The sequence below is a fragment of the Bubalus bubalis genome, chromosome 4 (assembly GCF_019923935.1).
Source record: "Bubalus bubalis isolate 160015118507 breed Murrah chromosome 4, NDDB_SH_1, whole genome shotgun sequence".
In the NCBI taxonomy this organism is placed as follows: domain Eukaryota; kingdom Metazoa; phylum Chordata; class Mammalia; order Artiodactyla; family Bovidae; genus Bubalus; species Bubalus bubalis.
This window is the reverse complement of record NC_059160.1, coordinates 72,082,535-72,102,030: the sequence shown is the minus strand read 5'-3', so window position 1 is coordinate 72,102,030 and position 19,496 is coordinate 72,082,535. Positions and strand designations below refer to the sequence as shown.

Here is a 19,496-nt window from a genome sequence, read left to right as displayed (position 1 = left end):
ATTCTGATGTTTTCAAGGAAAAAATAAAAATAAAGGCCTAACCATGAGGTAATGTTTACTTCTCTGCCACAACACTCAGGGCGCCCCCTCAGATCTGGCAACAATTTAACATAAGGAAAGACTTTAGACCTTCACACCGTGAGAATAAACGACCTTAGCTCAAACTTTCCACAAAACTGAGAAGTCTCCTAAGACATCACTCCATCCTTACCTTAGGTGGATCTGCACAAATGCCCCCAGGCCATGGGTCTTGCAGGTCTCAACATCCCCACCACCCCTCAGCCCTGGTCTCCAATTTGCAGAGCAGGCCTTAATTTTCTTGTCTGAAGACCGAGCACCTTCTGCCTCTTAAGCAAGGGCGGGGGGGGGGGGGGGGGGGGGGGGGGGGGGGGGGGCGTGGAATAAAAGAAAGCAAAGGAAGCTATGTGGGCGAAGAAAATAATGCCAAATGCTACGTAAGTGGCTTGTAAAGAAGTTTCACGAAGCTATCTCTGAGTTCACTCAACATCTGCAGTTCCCCATCTAGTCAACAGCAAAATGCATGGATGGCCAGGGCCTCTGTTTAAGCAAGAAGAAAAATACCAATAGCATAAAACTGCCCTTCTAGTTTTGAAAAAATAGATCTGAGATAAACGCTATGGGATTTGCTTTAATAAGCTGTGCATTAAGTACACTTGTTTTTTCTGTCGCCGCCTCCAGCCGCGTCTCTACAGCTCCGTCTTGTCACTGGGGGCCGGGCTGACCCCCGCGCTGTCCCCCTGGGCGCCACTGCTCTCTGCAGGGCTGAAAGACAAGGATGCCGAGTTTATGCAGTATCTTTTGCCGGTTGGACGAGGTCCGTCGTCGAAAATGTGCCCAAGGTGAGCACCGCACTGCAACAGAAGAGCAAACTGTAGGTCAGCAGTGTGTACAACGCAGGCTTTGAGGGGACTCGCAGTCAGCGGTTTAAATGGATGACCGGCCTGTAGAGAAATGATGGAAACCATCGTGGATGATTTCTAATCTGCCTGTCAATAGCTACAAAGATGGTTTCTGGCAGGCTTTGCACCACATGCTGAGAATAAAAAACACTAGAATTGTGCATATCAGAAATCATTTAGGAGCCACTGTATTTTTTGATCTGTGAAGCCGCTCAGCCAGCTGAAAAATGACTGCAGTAATTTTATGAATTGAATTGACCCTTGATCTCCCCTTGTAAGAAACATGGCAGAATAAAATCTCCACCCCCTCCCACCCACCCACTCCACTCGCTCCCCGCCCCCGGCATTGCTTTTGGCTTTGGATGGGTGGGTTTCAGATATGCAGAAGTCCACTGTAAAAGACTGTGTAACTGGCCATGACGGAGGTGTTGTTTGCCTTCATGGGCAGTAAAACTTAACATCAGAAAAGCATTGGATGTTCTTGGAACCCAGTAAAGCAATGGCAGGGTGCAACAGATTTATGTTATGGTCGCCAGGACTGCAGCATGGCGAATGGAAACGTCACTAGTCCTCGCAATCCTTTTTTCTGGCCTCGGATATGTGGGTACCAGGCGGGTTGCTTTCCTGCACGAACTGGATCATGTGGAGAAGGAACAAGCTGTCGAGCTCAATCCATGCTACTGACTATCCCCAGAGGGGAAGGAGAAAGAGGCGGAGAGTCCAGACAGAGGCAAAAGGAGGGATGGTTGGTTATGATGGTGCTTAGGAGAAATCCAGCCCAGAGAAAGTGTCTCCAAATAGGCTGGCTCACCAGTCTGCTGCTGAGTGCGGCTCCAGGAGACAAGCGCACAGGTCACATTTACTACCTCCCACCCTTCTCAGCAGGGACAGGGTAAAGGGTATGGAGATATTGCTGTTGCTGCTGTTAAGCTGCTTCAGTCGTGTCCGACTCTGTGCGACCCCATACGGCAGCCCACCAGGACGTTAGCGCGCCACATTTAAACAGGCTACAAAAACATATCGTTTGTCATGTAACAAAGAAATCAAAGCCTGGGGCAAGTGATCCCCATTTATTCATTCCACAAATATTTATGGAGCACCTACTTTATGCCAGGTACTGTCCCAGACTCCAGAGGTACAGGCAGTGGCCTCATGGAATTTACATTCCACTGGTAGAGACAGAAAACACAAAGGTAATAAGGAGCTGTAAGCATAGTAGGTGGAAATAAACACTAAGGAGCAAACAAACAGCAAACCAACCAACCCACAGAAACTAAGACAGAAAGAAAGTGATACAGACTGTCAGACTGGGAGCTGACAATTCCGGTGAGGCGGTCAACGGCAGTTCTCCCAGGGTAACTCTGGGATAAGAACCTGGAGGAAGTGAAGAAGCAGAGCTAGGGAAGAACATTTCCAGCAGATGGAGGAGTCAAGATTTAGGGAAGAATATGCGAGAAGAGGCATAGAGATGATTTATTAATTCTTCTCACTGCTTATTTGGTGTATAAAACACTTATAAACTGCAGGGAAAGAAAGAAGGACTTGACAAGGGAATGGGGTTTTCTGTCCCTCCATACCAAACGGAGACAATGAGAGAGAAGTGAAGGACGGTGCTTATTACAACGGAAAGTACTAGACTCTCAGTTTCCCCACTGAAAGCGCTAAGCTCCATTCTCGAGGGCTCGCTATTATTAATAAAGAGCACAAATAGCAACTTCGACTCTATGGCACTTCCATGTTAAAAGTGCATTCTTATTTTACTGCCAACATACTGTGTCAGCTTATTAAAGAACTAAAAATGAACCCTGAACTGATTTGATCTATTGCCTGGAAAATATGAAACAGGCCTAAAAAACAAATCTTGCATTATTTTTCCACATTTTATGCAGGTTTAGGTAATATCAAGGCTGACAGCTCAGATTGCTTTTCCTTTCTATAAACAATTGAGGCCAAATTTTCAGGCATCAGCAGCTAAGATGCACCAGTGAAAATACATATGCTTACCCAATGGACACAGGAAAGCACCTATTTCTGCCTGCCAAAACAGTCAGTGTGCAGGCCAACAGGAACCGGTGCTCTCGGTTACCAGTATGTGTGCACAATTACTGATCTCACGTGCAGCTCCAGCACTTTGATCACTTGGCATCTGAGAGGTGGAGTTTTCACATAAAAGCCTCAGATAGATGATTTTTTTTTTTTAATGAGAGAATACAGTTATCTGGGCAAAAATAAATGATAGTACCTTTATTAATCATCTCAAGCATATTTAGCGAATGGTTCTATTTATCTTACTTCAAAAATAAAGCATAGCAACGGTATACTTAAAGCTATTCTGTAGTATTTAGTGCCCAAGTCATTCATTCCCCAAATTAGAGTAATTTAATCTATTGGATTTGAGTTCGTTATCAGCCTGCAGTTTCCGTTGCTAAATCTGACACTAGTCTTTTGGTTAAACAGTAAGAAAAATACAGACTCTAGATGTCCCTAATCCAGGCAAGAGAAAATGGGAGGGAGATGAGGAGGAGAAATTATAATTGGGAAAAGGCAACAAAAATCATTCTCAAACAACTGTATGGGTTGGCGATGGGATGGGGTAGGGAAATCCTCAGAAAAGATGTGTGTCCCCTAAAAACAAGAGTGATTGCTTCATCATGCTTGCACAAGATGTTCTGGAAGATTCACTCCAGGCTCACATAAGTGAGGGAGGAGCAGTACAGTGTGGTGGTAGTCGCCCAGTCGTGTCCGACTATTGGGAACCCATGGACTGCAGCCCACCAGGCTCCTCTAGCCATGGGATTCTCCAGGCAAGAATACTGGAGTGGGTCACCATATCCTTCTCCAGAGGATCTTTCCAGCCCAGGGGTTGAACCCAGGTCTCCTGTACTCCAGGCAGATTTTTTACGGTTTGAGCCAGCTGGAGGGAAGAGCAAGGTGTTCATTTATATCTGTGCGACCACATACATGAGCCTCCCTGGTGGTTGAGTTTGTAAAGACTCTGCCTGCAATGCAGGAAACCTGGGTTAGATCCCTGGGTAGGGAAGATCCCCTGGAGAAGGAAATGGCAACCCACTCCAGTGTTCTTGCCTGGGAAAATCCCACAGACAGAGGAGCTTGGTGGGCTACAGTCCATGGGGTCATAAGAGTTGGACATGACTTAGAAACTGAACTACCTCTGCCACCACATACGTGCCCATCTGGCTGCCTGTAAAGTTGTAAGGCCATTTGTCTGGAAGAAGCCTAACCACGCGGTACCATTTCTGCTTCCTCCCAGGAACACCCAGTCTCCCATAAACGTTCAGCTCAGTTCAATTGCGCAGTCATGTCTGACTCTTTGTGACCCCATGGACTGCAGCATGCCAGGCCTCCCTGTCCATCACCAACTCCCGGAGCTTATTCAAACTCATGTCCATTGAGTCAGTGATGCCATCCAAACATCTTCATCCTCTGTCATCCCCTTTTCATTCTGCCTTCAATCTTTCCCAGCATCAGGGTTTTTTCCAATGAGTTGGATCTTCTCATCACGTGGCCAAAGTATTGGAGCTTCAGCATCAGTCCTTCCAATGAATATTCAGGACTGATTTCCTTTAGGATTGACTGGTTTGATCTCCTTGCAGTCCAAAAGACTAGTACTCAATTTCTTTTAAAAGTGCACAAACCCTGAAGGCTCCTCCCTGAGGGGAACGCACATGGAGCCCATTCTTTCCACCTTCTACCCCTGGTGGAAGGCTGGGATGATGAATGAAAGTTGTCAGTGACGCACTGTTTCTTTAGCCGCCTGCGAGCTCGGCCTCCCCTGCCCCAGCCAACTGGCAATGTGTTGGGCTCTCTCAGCACACCTGGTTGTAACTGAAACAAACTGGTTGCCCGATGAAGAAATCTCTGAAACCTGCTGTTAATGATTTATTTCAGGGTAGAATCTTCGGTGTGCATTTTGAAAGTTGTTTGAAGGTGGTTATGTATTTCTTTCATTTATAGGTAAAATACAAACTATGACAGAATATTCTAGCTCTCATTCTGAGGAAGCATGAGATAAGCATTGTTCAAAAGAAAAATTTTAAATTCCCACAGGAATCCTTTATCACCTCAGCCTCTCACTCAGAAAAACTGGCAACTAAAGAACCTGCAGAGAACAAAAGGAAAGGACACCCACCCCACCCCCTACATCCAAAAAAAGTGATTGGGCATCAAATTTAACATAATTCCTTAAAATCTGACTGCAATTCTCAATTGTGTGCATAAGAAACACAAATAGTACATTGAACCCAGTTACATATTTCTGCACTGATGTATTTCCAACTGTCTTAGAGGGTTTTCTCCCAGCTATTCCTAGGATGTTTTAGGCTTTATTGTTGTCATTTTCTCTTAAGTGTTTGATCTACAAGATGAAGTGGTTTCAAAGCCGGGCTTTTACACTTGGGTGCATGGGGCAGGATGGGAAGGAGAAAAGAGTTTTAAGAAGAAAAGCAATTGACTTTGCCAGTAGTATCCTGTTTTCTCCCACCGTTATTGAAGACACTTGTGTGTAAGTAGGGCTCTTTTCTTCTGTGCTTGTGATATTAATCTTTTGCCAAGGAAAGGATTGTGAAGTCACCAGTTTAGCATTATGATTTTACTGAAAGATCAAGAAAAAGAGAGACGGGGCTGTGAGTCTGAAAGCCTATTGTAACACATGGGTATCTTTAATCATCAGCAATATATGAGTTGTCATCTGCAGAAGATTAATAAGGTTTGGAGTTTTACCCAAAACTGCTCAACTCTTGAAAAATACTTTGTGTTGGTGGATATTTACCTTTCTGTTGATTTGGCTGACTTAGAACAAATTAATAATGATCTAAAACAAACTAAGGGACTCGACTATAGATTCAAACAGTAATAGCTACAGTCATAAACAGAGTCCAGCTTGGGTAAACTCAGGGTTCTGGTGGTTTCCTCAAAGATTATTACAAAATGTTCAGTGATTTATTGGTCTCCCATTTGTTGCAGATGTAGAAATTCGATCTAAAGAAGGAAGAATTCCCCAAGTATTACCAGGAGGGACTTATCTTGCTGAACTACAGCTTATATCATGCAAATCTTACCTCTTTCCACTGAATTTAAATTCCTGACAATGTTGCTTAACAGGCTGGGGTTGGAGGTTTAGGAAGAAGCTGTCAAGCAATTATTGATAGTCATCAGTGAAACTGAATTAGAAGCAACATATTTTTATCACTAGCTAAAAATGTAAGTTATATAAAATTGAGGAAAATTCTTTATAACTGAGAATTGTTAGGAAATTGTTACAGCCAGGGGGGAGATACCTACCTATGCCCATCCCAAAGTGGGCAGATTTAAGATAAAGTTCCACTTTGGAAGAGATAAGTGGAGTATAATTCCTTAACTTAGTAGATAGACTGGTGAAACAAAACAGGTATAGTTGCAATGAACATCAGAATATAAAGGATAACCAGTTTCCTTCAGAAGCAGGAATCCTGATGAAGGAAATAAAGAAGCTCTACTACCCTCGCTTATTTTCTGTGTTGTTAACTTAAAGATCAGGTCCTTCTAAAAAATCACTGAGAAGCACAGAGATTCTTTTAGAAGAACCTGACTGTATTATTTCTCTGGAAAGTGGTTACTGTACTGAATAAATCTTAACTTTCTCAATAAAAATTTTACTAAAATATCACAACCTAAGATGTCACTGGACACATGGAAAAGCCACAATGTAGTATAAAGAGGCGGGAGGCATGGCTCCCAATGTGTTCGTCATTTCTACCCAAATAGGGGGCTTTGGGGGAACCTGGTGGGCTGCCGTCTATGGGGTGGCACAGAGTCGGACATGACTGAAACGACTTAGCAGCAGCAACAGCAGCTGCTGGCTCAGACGGTAAAGAATCTACCTGTAATTCAGGAGACCCAGGTTCAATCCCTGGGTCAGGAAGACTCCCCTGGAGAAGGGCACAGCAACCCACTCTAGTTTTCTTGGTTGGAGAATCCCAAGGACAGAGGGACCTGGCGGGCTACAGTCTATAGGGTCGCCAAGAGTCAGACACTACTGAAGCAACTTAACATGCATGCACGCACCCAAATATGAGGCTTAACTGCATGGTGTGATTCATATAACAATGAAGAAGGGAGAGAGGAAGAAGAGTAAGGAGGATGGGGGAGGGGAAAAAAAGGAGAAGAGGAAGAAGAATTCTAAGTACTAAAGCAAGAATTAGAGACCCACAGACCAAAAAAATCACCATATTGCCTTGCAGGCAAGTTGAATCTACTGGTTTTATCCACAGAAGCTCAGTTTATTGGTGTTAAGTTGGCAGTAAAAGGGTCTTTTGTTTAGATGCTCCATCTTTACCATAAAGAAAGAAGCATTCCACATAACATGTCCAGCTGAAAATGTCTCTAAGCTACTGAAAACAACTAACAGATTCGTCATAACACAAACTCCTTTGATGCAATTCAGTCCAGAGAAATGACAAGCCATGTAAACTCAAAACACAAGAGTTTTATTAAGAGGAGAAGCAAATTAGATAAGTTACCATGTCAACATCCAAAAGTTAAAAAAAAAAAAAAAGGGATAAGTTGCAAGTAGAAGACTACATAAACTGAAAGAATAAAAGGTAAAAGAAGATAAACCAATAGTGAAAAACAGTATTAAGGATGAAAAACCAGGAAGTAAGATACAAGCAGTTTCTCTAGTATGCTGCTGCTGCTGCTAAGTCGCTTCAGTCATGTCTGACTTTGTGCGACCCCATAGACGGCAGCCCACCAGGCTCCCCCGTCCCTGGGATTCTCCAGGCAAGAACACTGGAGTGGGTTGCCATTTCCTTCTCCAATGCATGAAAGTGAAAAGTGAAAGTGAAGTCGCTCAGTCGTGTCCGACCCTTCGCAATCCCATGGACTGCAGCCCACCAGGCTCCTCCGTCCATGGGATTTTCCAGGCAAGAGTACTGGAGTGGGGTGCCATTGCCTTCTCCGTTCTCTAGTATGGAAACCATTAAATCAGTTCCCCCACCCCCCCATGTCAAGATAAAAAGGATGAATGAGAAAAGAGAAAAGAGAAAACTAAAGAAAAATGTAAAACAAAAGAAAAATAAATTTCTGTGTCAAGCACAAATTAAAAGACAAAGAAACTGAAAGGCAAGATACACACTTTCGGCTTAGTGACCTAGCCCAAAGTGGGGCAGACAGGCCCACTCTGTCCACATGGGGAAGATTCCAGCAAACATACTCTTTGGGGCTGGAACCTGATTATTTTCTATGTGGCACTTACTTCCCAAAGCATGCACTTTTGCACATGCATTAATGGAACAAATTTCCCTCCCTTTCTCTCCACATTTAAGAAAGAAATGAGCAAGGGAATCTTGCTCTTTTCTGTAAATTTAAGACTTTTATTTAAGAAAGGGTCAAGCACTTTCTGGGGTTTCCAGGTGGCTCAGTGGTAAAGAATCCCCTTGCCAATGCAGGAAGCAAAAGAAACATGAGTTCGATCCCTGGGTCTGGAAGATCCCCAGGAGGAGGAAATAGTAACCCACTCCAGTATTCTTGCCTGGGACAATCCCATGGACAGAGGAGCCTGGCTACCGTCTATGGGGTCATAAAGAGTTGGACATGACTGACCACACACACATCACGCATCGTCAGCAAGATGCACTTTCTTACGTGAGAAATAAAGGTGGTAGAAAACGAGGCTGAAAAGGAGTATTAGTGCTTTACCCAACTGTACCCAAAGAACAGTAACAGTCACTAGGCCTTTAACCAAGGGCTGAGAGCTCTGCCCGGGTTAGTGTGGCGTCTGTTATGAGTGTTGCCTAATTTGGGCACAGTTTGTGGTTTTGTTTCTCTTTGGTCCCTGCAAGACACCTTCCTAAGGGTCTTATCTTGACTCCTACTGATGTCACCTCAGTGGCTGGCACAGAGAAATGAGGAAGTGTATTCCAACTGTGAATTTTAAGAATTAGTCACAAAGACTTCAGAGAGTAGGCCCTGAAGGAAAGTTACTATCTTATGCCCCACTTTCTCTGTCCCTTTTCATATAATTTTCATAGAACTCAATGTTTGAAAATAGGTTCTGAGTGAAAAGAAAAGGAGCAGTCATACAACAGCCTTTAAGGCAGCTTAAAAAACTAAAGGGAAAAAAAAAACACCCACAACCATTAGCCTTAAGGGTGGTTTACTAAAGACTATGTACCTAAGTTATAAATGACTATGTACCACCCCATCTCACTTTTTTGTCAAATGTTTTAGATTCCTGGGTAGATATTTGCAATTTGCTTTTGTGGAACTTATGAAAATAAACATTCAATTGAATCCAGAACTGAATTGAAGTAACTGCTGGGGGATCATTGGATTTGTTTTTTTCTTATTTCAACATGACTTTTTATGGTGCTTGTATCTATCTACTTATCTATGCATTTGAGCACCATAAAAAGCTCTGGAGCTAAATGCTCACACTCAAATCTCAGTTCAATCTATGAAAATTTATACAAGTGTAACTGCACATCTTGTACCTCAGTTTCCTCCACTGTAAGAGAGACAGAAACATTATCTACTCAGAAGGTTACTGTGAGCATTTACCTGGGGAGCTTTTAAGAATGTTGATGTTCAGACCTCACCCAGACCAATTAAATTAGAAATCTCTGAGGGTGAGACCCAGAATCAAAAAGTACCACTTTCTCACGTAGACTCAGATCTGAGAAATGAGGGTGAATTGAAAATGTGACTTAGATAAGATATAAAGCCTACTTTTTCAAGGGAGAGAGTGGTCCTCATACTTAGAATACAGTTCACTTGCCAGCTTTACTTTAAAAAAAATAAAATAAAATAGAAATTCATCAGATGGTTAGGTTCAAACCAATCTTCCTCCCTACTTGGTAGTAAATATGCCACCTCCTCCCTAAAACTCCTGTGGCTGATGAACAGGGTTAAAGGGCAGGTGGAAGAATGCTGAGGGAGGCTCACGTGGCAATCCCTCTGCCCTCACAGCTGCCTGACGGTGCCCCTCCACCTCTAATTTGTACAAGAGACAGCCCCCAGCAACGCACTCTAGCATCAGTGCGCTTCGGTACCACAGCACTCAGACTTTCCATTTCACTTATGTAAAGCAAAGTAGAGCAGGATGACCTACTCTGGACTAGAATGTGCAGTTGCTCTAGTTCTATGTACAAGAAGGTTCTGGCCATGTCTCTGGGTTTAAGTTCAAGTTTCTTGATGACAGATTAACTATATTTTTCCCTCCTCCTCAACACATGTTCATTTCCCCCTTAGATCCAGCACTGATTCAGTCAGAGGAGAGTGAAAGGAACATCCTTAGAAATGAGCATAGGCCTATTTCTAGGAGACTTATAGAAGGAATAATTTTCTCACACGTTCTCTCTCTGCCCTCGCACAGCCTGCCACTAAACTTCCTCTTCCTACTCCTGTTCTCCAACCTCCCTCCTCACATCCATCCAAGGAGAGACATTTCTGGGGTCTTTGTTGACCGTGTTGGGATCGTTACCATTAGAGGTATGATGACTGAACAATGAGCACACATAGAGAGTAAATGTCAGATCACGTGAAGTCACGTAATGAAATCTTCATTCAATTCCCCACTGTATTGAGTCAATGAGAAGAATTTTTCCTACCAATGATTTTGTTTACTAGTGTTGAAGCCAATGACTGACATTTAATAGGACTTGCTAAACTCAAGACTGAGATATCAATAGGACTTGACAGAGACCTCATTGTGTTTGTCTGTCGCTTTTGTGATGGGTCAATTGGCCTTAGTTACTATATTTAGCACAACCAGGAGTCTTGGAAGTGTTTGCAAAACAGAATGAGCAACATTTGGGGTTTTTAGGTGGGGTACACTGACCTGAGAGCAGCTGGTCTCCACCCTGTGCATCCCATAGGAAAAGTCATCTGTGAATGTGATCGCATCAGAATTGATCACGTCGTGGAATGAAGGCCAACCTGGGGCAGAGCACACACAAGAACCGAAACAGAGAGAGATACAACCGTGGGTTAGAATGCAATTCTAAAAGGAATACTAAGCACAGAAAGGAAATCTTTAGTATATGAATCATGCTTAATTTTTTCAACCTGAGAAAAGAAAGGCTGAAGACTGAAGGTTAAAGTATTTTGCAAAAATGCAACTATTTTTTAAGAATAACCTTTTCCTCACATCCAGATTACAGTGCATTGAGATTTATGTTTCGTGAGACTCTCTTAGAACACCCAGTAGTTTTGAGCACATCCCCAAACTTACAAAGCTCTCTTTCACCATTTCCACTTCTTGTTCTTATCTTCAGAGTCACTGGGCATAGCTTGGAAGCACTATGAGTTTTACAGTGTGATTTTTTTTTTTTCCAAAACACAATCCTGGTCTGGCTGTTAACCTTAACTATTCCATACTTCTTTAGGAACCATACTTTTTTAGTACTTAGTTTGGATAGTTAGGGGCTTCCCTGGTGACTCAGATGATAAAGAATCTGCCTGCAACGCAGAAGACCTAGATTTGATCCCTAGGTCAGGAAGATCCCCTGGAGAAGTGAATGACTTAACCACTCCAGTATTCTTGCCTGGAGAATTTCATGAACAGGAGTCTGCTGGGCTACAATCCATGGGGTCACAAAGAGTTGGACACAACTGAGCAACTAACACTTGGATAGTTAGAATATATGTTTTTTAAATTCTGTTGTTTCCATCTTAATATAATTTCTCAGGAGAAGACTCTTGAGAGTCCCTTGGACAGCAAGATGAAACCAGTCAATCCAAAAGGAAATCAACCCTGAATAATCACTGGAAGGACTGATGCTGAAGCTGAAGCTTTGAAGCCAATCCTTTGGCTACCTGATGCGAAGAGCTAAGTCATTGGAAAAGACCCTAATCCTGGGAAATGCTGAAGGCAGTAGGAGAAGGGGGCGACAGAGGATAAGATGGTTGGATGGCATCACCAACTCAATGGACATGAGTTTCAGCAAATTCCAGGAGGATAGTGAAGGACAGGGAAGCCTGGCATCCTGCAGTCCATGGGTTCAAAAAGAGTCAGACATGACTTAGCGACTGAACAACAGGAAGTTGTCTGGAAAGCACAGGTGCTATCTATTGATGGGCAAGAGGCGTGCTCACTTCATAGGACAGTTACAGAGCAGTATTCCTCAGGAATCTCCAGGTAGCACCTTCTCTCAAACAGCATCTTGTTCCAATTTTCATTTATTCTAGTGATTTTTAAAATATACACACAGCTTTAAAAAACTCAGTGGTAAGTAGACCTTAAGATTGTACACATGTTTATGGGTGTACCCAGGTTTTACGTTCAGTACTTATGGGCTTGTTTTTACATGTTTCCAGAAAATATGTCTGGAGTTACTGAGCTGAAGTCTGTATTCCTAAAATGATGAAAGAGGTGCAATGTTGCTGAATTGCTTGCGCAATTCTTTTCCAGAAGCGAAATTTTTCTTGTAGAAAGGAGGAAGCCCTTTGAAAGCAGAGTACTTTGTGTTAATACACCTATTGAAAGAAAACAGAATGCAAATTTCAACAATATGATTTCCAGTCTCAAACAAAACAAATTAGCTCAGACCAGGTTTTTATACTAAATTCCCCCAAGCTCCCTGCCCCGCACTCCCCTCATGCAACAGTACAGCTTTCATAGTGCTAGATTTAACACCTGGAGTTTAAACACTTTCCAATTCCTTGATTTTAATTCAAGATTGCTACAAATCACAAAGAAAACCTTAATTAGTAGATATAGGCTAATAATCCATGAAACCTAATTATGCTAAGAAACATCAGTATCCTTAAGAAAACTCATTTCTCCCCATTTTCGAAATTCCAGAGAGACTCTCAGCATATTCTGGGCTACACTATTTGGTTTTTAATGATTACTTGACACATTTCAGTGCTCTTCTTTGTTTAACGACAGAAGCACCAATCAGTTCAGTTCAGTCGCTCAATCATGACCGACTCTTTGCGACCCCATGTCTGCAGCATGCCAGGCTACAACTACTAAAGAGAAACTTAGTGGTAATGTTTTACAGTGAAAGTGAAGTCGTGCCCAACTCTTTGCAACCCTATGGACTGTAGCCTGCCAGGCTCCTCCATCCATCGGATTTTCCAGGCAAGAATACTGGAGTGGGTTGCCATTTCCTTCTCCAGGGGATCTTCCCAACCCAGGGATTGAACTCGGGTCTCCTGCATTGCAGGCAGACGCAACCATCTTAACCACCAGGGAATCCCAATGTTTTAAGACACTGAAAAATAATTTATCTATGAAAAGAAAGAGAACATTCTGGTTTTTGTTGAAAACCTTCCATGTCTTGTTTGATTACAGTTTATAGCAAATAATATTATGAGAAGACATATTTGATTCAGCAGTAAACAGGTAAAGATTCAGGAGGTTTTGTTTTTTTAAAAAATTTACCATAAAGCTACCACCCTCCCCCACCACACACATTTTCCTATTTCTAGAATTTAAAATAGATCCAGGGAAATATATATGTATTTCCCATGCTTACCCCTGCGTTTTGTGTATACTTATCTTGTTCTACTCATCACACTAGACTTGTGATTTGTTTTCATGCTTTCTCCCTGCTTAGGTGGTGAGCATTTTGAAGGTAATTGACTTCAGTATATTCAGAGCTTCCCATGATATACAGTACAGAGGTACAGGTGAGATGTATATTAAACTGATTTTCAATTTGGCTTATAGAAGAAAGTGGAATGAATATTTATAGAACATCATAGAGTCCACAAGAGGAGAGAACATAATCATATTCCTTTACAAAAGCAGATTAAGGAATATCAGTTCTAATTTCTCACTGGACTATCCAATTTGGCTCAATTTCTATAATTAAGCCTCTCTATCCAGGTGAAATATCCTTATTATTTATTTAAGGTGGTAAAAACACATAACGATCATCTAGGTTACTTACTTTACTGGGTTGTGCAGGGAGAGGGTTGGGGAGCAGAAGGAATAGTTATTTGCCAACCTTACTCAGGCAGAAAGTGGCAAAGCCAAAACTAGAATCTGTCTTAATCTACAGCTGATTTAGTCTAGGCGCTCTACTTAAGCTCCACTTTCTTCCTCAGTGAAGGGCTGAGAGGTCAATCATTTAAACACTCTAGCAGGAAGGAAGTTGTAGGTTTTAAGAATTATGTTTACTGCCAGTCTGGATTAGTTGATAGATACACTGTTGCACTTAAGAGCTGCTAGGTGGAAGGGAACAGTGAATGGGTACCCTGCTGCTGCTGCTGCTGCTAAGTCACTTCAGTGGTGTCCGACTCTGTGTGACCCCATAGACGGCAGCCCACAAGGCTCCCCCGTCCCTGGGATTCTCCAGGCAAGAACACTGGAGTGGGTTGCCATTTCCTTTCCCAATGCATGAAAGTGAAAAGTGAAAGTAAAGTTGCTCAGTCCTGTCCAACTCTTAGCAACCCCATGGACTGCAGCCCACCAGGCTCCTCCGTCCATGGGATTTTCCAGGCAAGGGTGCTGGAGTGGGGTGCCATTGCCTTCTCCGGGGTACCCTGCTAGACAATACCAATTCCCACACCTTCTAAAGACCAAACTGTTTAAAGGGAAAGTCCAAGAGTAATTATGTAAATGATCTCATCTAGTTTGGGATATAGGTAAGATTTTTATTCATTTATCTAAAACAGCCAGGAAGACTTAAAAACTCACCTTTAGGCAATAATATGGAGAAAACGATATGCTTTATTTGGGGTTTATTCATTCCAATTTTCCTCTAATAATTGTGAATCACTGCCTACTAAAGATTTTGGGGAGGGGAGAGAACTGCTTTCAAATGAGCTATGAAACCATACAGCTATACATTTTGCTTCCATGAATTAAATATTTATAGAATTTTCCAAAAGACTATTTAAGAGTTGAGCAGGGTGATCTGGAGTGACATGGAGTACAGGTTCTCAAAAGACTTCAGTGTTTCTGGGAACACTGTTGACACTTGAATAGTTTTTGTTATTTACCATGGTGCTATCTAAACACTGGAAGAGACACTAGACATCCCCAAACTCACAGTGTCCCTTTGCACTGTAGAAGAAATACAGCTTTCAAGCAGGAACATTGGACATGTCACCCACATCTTAATTGGTGGAGACTGACAGAGAGGCACGTTGAAGTCTATAACTGTATATGATGGAACATATTTCAAAAGAGAATCACCGGTCAACTTCATCAGGAAGGTGAACAAAAGAGCACGTTGAGCCCTTTTGCTGCCTCTCTCAGAACAAGCAAGCTCTATAGAAAGAGAATCCATCAGAAAGGTAAGTCCTATTGACAATCAAACTAAGAAGGACCTTCACCCAAGAATAAATCGTCTTGTGGCAGAGAAGCCACAGTGATGACAGCACTTTGAAAGCAGAATCCCTCATCATGTGAAAGTATTTAAGGGAGGAGCTCTTCACTGCTGTAAAAATCCTCAAAGGAAGCCCTGCCCCCACTCCTAATAATAAGGAAAGTGCTTCAAAGGGTGATAGGCAAAGACTGAAGCAATCTGGGTCTTGTTGAGAAAATTATCTTGAGCAAAAGAGGGGGGGGGGATGTGTTTTTGTCAGTTTTGACATTAAAGACAGATCATCCATCCTCCTTTCTCTAGGATTTCCCTTTTGGTCTTCTCATCTAACAAAACAGTATTTGTTTTGGATGCATTCCATATACTTTTAAAAAGAAAAGTCATGTGAAAACCTGTATAAACAGAGTTGACTCACCCTATCCCCAGTACATCCTTTTGTTTCTATTCAAAGCATTTGGATATGGGCTGATTATCATTTTATTTCCAAGACCATAAACTGTACCTTTTAGATATTAGCCTGTTAATATCAAGAACAACTTATATTCAATAAATAATCCTCCTTTCTCAATAGCAAGTAACTACAAGTACTACACTTTATACCGACAAATTGGAATATGACAGTTCTCCTTCGATTTTATCCAAACATCAGGCCAAATTAATCTGCAGATATAACTTGGTGTCTATGGTATATGCTGGTATAATGTGATGCAAATCCAGGATATGTTCATTTACATCTCAAATATAAGAGTAAGTGATCTAGTTTATTGACAGTAGGTCATTGGTGCTTGCTACCACCTACACTAGAATGGATTTATTTTAGATTGCAGTAGGAAGAATGATTCCTGCTGACTCGTAATGTAACTTAACAAAGCTGCTTTAAGTCTACTTGAACCTGGAATTTTGTAGTGATACAGCTCTCCAAAAGTAGTGAACTGTTCACAGATTTAAGATGTTTCATTCCAACTGCCCCCTGAGAAAAACTTCCTTAGCTCTCTCTTCCAACCTTTTCCTCCTTCCTCTCAAATATCTTCAAAACAAGTTGTTAAAACTAGCAACAGATTATAAACAAGCTGAAGCCAATTCCATCTGTACCATGTCTAGAAAAAGTGGCCCTCATTCCTTTACTCTTAATTTAACAAGGATGGCTATACAGTTTCCTCTTTCCCCTACCCCCTCCCTCAACCCCCAGATAAGATTAGAAACCTCAGTAAATTAGCTATATGACCCATCAGTAGAACACAGCAGAAACTACCCATGACCAAGGATACATTGAATTGAAATGTAATGACAAGTATTTTGTTATCTTCAAATGCAAAAATAAGGCCACTTGGGCTTGAGTGATGGTTTAATAATGATGATATATATTTGAGCATGGTTTTGGTGAGACAAGTTGGAGAGCTGCAGATATAATTTTCTGCGGATAGCAATTCTCACAGCTCTATAATTCTAGGACCATATTTCAAAACTTGTAGCTTTTAGTTTCTCTGAAACCAGAAACTATTAACCTCACTGACCAATACTTACCTTATTAGCTATCTCAAGCCAAATAATAAAACTGTCTATGGAGACCTCCTAATAACAAAAATTGTTTGAAGCTTAGAGCTCTGATTCTTGCCCAGTTATTCACTTCAGTTGATACTTCAGGTATTACTTGAATAACATTTTTAAAAGGATGATTCTCTGTTCCCCCTCAAAGACCCAAAAGTTTAATCAACCAAATGCAGGCATGTAGCAGAAGATCAAAAGTGCAAGATGACTCAGTGAAATGTTCCCTTTCAATTCTCCCCACCTTGTAGACAATCATGTTTAACAGGCTTTCTATTTATTTCTACAAAATATGCATATGCTATCTGATCCCTTCATTTTAAATCTGTGCTGTCCAATACAGTAGTAGCCAGGAACATGTCACAAGTCAAATTACAATTAATTAAAATAAAATAAAATTTAAATTTCAGTTTCTTTGTCACACTAACCACAGTTCAAGTTCTCAACAGTTACATGTAGTTAATGGTGATGACCCTGGACAACACAGATACAGATATAGAATAGTTCCACCCTTATTTTCCACAAATAGAAAACATTTCACCATTGAACAGTGCTGTTTATGAACTATAAATGGATTCTTTCTTGTGAATTATGATTTAGTATTCATATTTACACTATCTCCCCTTCCTTCCCCCTTCTAATTTTTACAGTTACATTCCTTTTATTGATAATTCTTTTAAAACTTTGTTTGGTAATGTCTGCTTCTTGAACTAGAATGTAAATTGAATAAAGGCAGGGAGTTTGTTCACCTCTGTATTGCTAATTGGGCTTCCCAGCTGGCGCTAGTGGTAAAGAACCTGTCTGCCAGTGCAGGAGACACGGGTTTGATCCCTGTGTCGAGAAGATCCCCTGGAGAAGGGCACAGCAGCCTGCTTCTAGTGTTCTTGCCTGGACATTCCCATGGACAGAGAAGCCTGGTGGGCTACAGTCCATAGGGTCCCAAAGAGTCGGACACGACTGAAGTGACTTAGCTGCTAAGTCACTTCAGTCGTGTCCGACTCTGTGCGACCCCATAGACGGCAGCCCACCAGGCTCCCCCGTCCCTGGGATTCTCCAGGCAAGAACACTGGAGTGGGTTGCCATTTCCTTCTCCAATGAATGAAAGTGAAAAGTGAAAGTGAAGTCGCTCAGTCGTGTCCGACCCTCAGCGACCCCATGGACTGCAGCCTTCCAGGCGCCTCCGTCCATGGTATTTTCCAGGCAAGAGTACTGGAGTGGGTACCATTGCCTTCTCCAAAGTGACTTAGCACGTATTGCCAATTACTTAGAATAGTGCCTTCAACATAAGAATGTTATTTAAAAGCTATGTAAGGATTGAATGAATGCATGACTAGCCTATAACTTAATACTGTTTGGTTCTCCTTAATGCTCTGATCCTCCCTCCACCTACTCTTTCTTGCCTTTCCAGTGCCTAATCTTAATTAAGTCTTCCATGCTTTTATAGATTAATCCTAAGAGTTGAAAATAAGCAAGCAGCCTGTATATTATTATGACTATACATGTATTGCTTACTGCAGGGCTGAAGTGTTGTGGAATTATCTTTCCTTCTGGATGGTCCAATTGTCATAATCTCAGAATGCTTAAAATCAAACATGTTCCTGTTTTTACATTGCATTTAACGTTTTACATGTTAAAAGGCATGTCACGTTTTCTTCTTTCTTTTAGACTGTGATTTTCATTATACAATTGTACAAAATTTTTCTGTAATTCAGCATTTCAATTTTTGAATTTTTAATTACAAATATTTAAAACACATGCAAAAGTTTACAGAATATAATAGGCATCCATGATTTAACAGATATTATCCAGATTTGACAGATAATAATAATAAAAAAATTTGCCTCAACTTTTCTCTTTTTCTAACAAAATGAAATGTTACAATTACAGCCAGATCTGCCTCCAACCTTCTTCCCTACTCCTATACATCTTGGTACCTGGAAAATACATGCCTGGAAAATTCCATGGACAGAGGGGCCTGGCAGGTACAGTCCACGGGGTTGCAAAGAGTCAGACACAACTGAGCCACTGAGCAGCCCCCCAACAAATATTCTGATTCATTTTCTGCAATGTAATATCCATAAACAATATACAATGTTCTAAATGTTTAATGATTTATATGCTGCTAAGTCGCTTCAGTTGTGTCCGACTCTGTGCGACCCCATAGACGGCAGCCCACCAGGCTCCCCCGTTCCTGGGATTCTCCAGGCAAGAACACTGGAGTGGGTTGCCATTTCCTTCTCCAATGCATGAAAGTGAAAAGTCTAAGTGAAGTTGCTCAGTTGTGTCTGACTCCTAGCAACCTCATGGACTGCAGCCTACCAGGCTCCTCTGCCCATGGGATTTTCCAGGCAAGAGTACTGGACTGGGGTGCCATTGCTTTCTCCGAATGATTTATATAAATGACATCAAATCATAGGTACCTTCTGGCAGATTATTTTTTCCCATTTTCCTGGCCTCCAGTTATTTTGTTTGTTTTTACATTTTGTGTGGTTTTTTTTTTAACAGCATCATCTTATTTTTATATATGAAGTATTTCAAATATCCCTGATAATATAAATTAGTGGGTTGTTTTATTTTAGCTTTTCTATTATTCTCTAAAATGTCTCTGCTTTGTCTAGGGTAATTGTTCTCTCTATCTTGGCTTTTGTCTTTCATGCTCTTGGTTTTCTTGGTATATCGATGGTGATCTTTGGCCATTTCTCTGTGAGAATGGAGGTCTGGGTCAGTTATCTTCTGCAGCTGTACTATGCAAGGT

General features: G+C 41.6%; 1 protein-coding gene and 1 long non-coding RNA gene across 5 annotated transcripts in view; both read right to left on the bottom strand.

The window, feature by feature from the left end:
* Window positions 1-629: 629 nt before the first annotated feature.
* MSRB3 (methionine sulfoxide reductase B3) overlaps window positions 630-19,496 on the bottom strand; it is a 176,618-nt gene continuing 157,751 nt past the window's right edge. For all 4 annotated transcript variants that reach the window (XM_025283912.2, XM_006066448.3, XM_006066450.4 and 1 more), the window contains 2 exons: window positions 10,756-10,853; window positions 630-872 (listed from right to left, as the gene is read on the bottom strand). In XM_025283912.2, coding sequence (XP_025139697.1) covers window positions 708-872; window positions 10,756-10,853 — 263 coding nt within the window. In that variant the 3' untranslated portion in view covers window positions 630-707. The remainder of the gene's footprint in view (window positions 873-10,755; window positions 10,854-19,496) is intronic.
* LOC123333267 lies at window positions 5,225-6,808 on the bottom strand. The gene is made up of 2 exons (XR_006550524.1): window positions 5,999-6,808; window positions 5,225-5,532 (listed from the first exon to the last, which is right to left on the bottom strand). It is a non-coding gene; the product is annotated as an uncharacterized LOC123333267 (long non-coding RNA).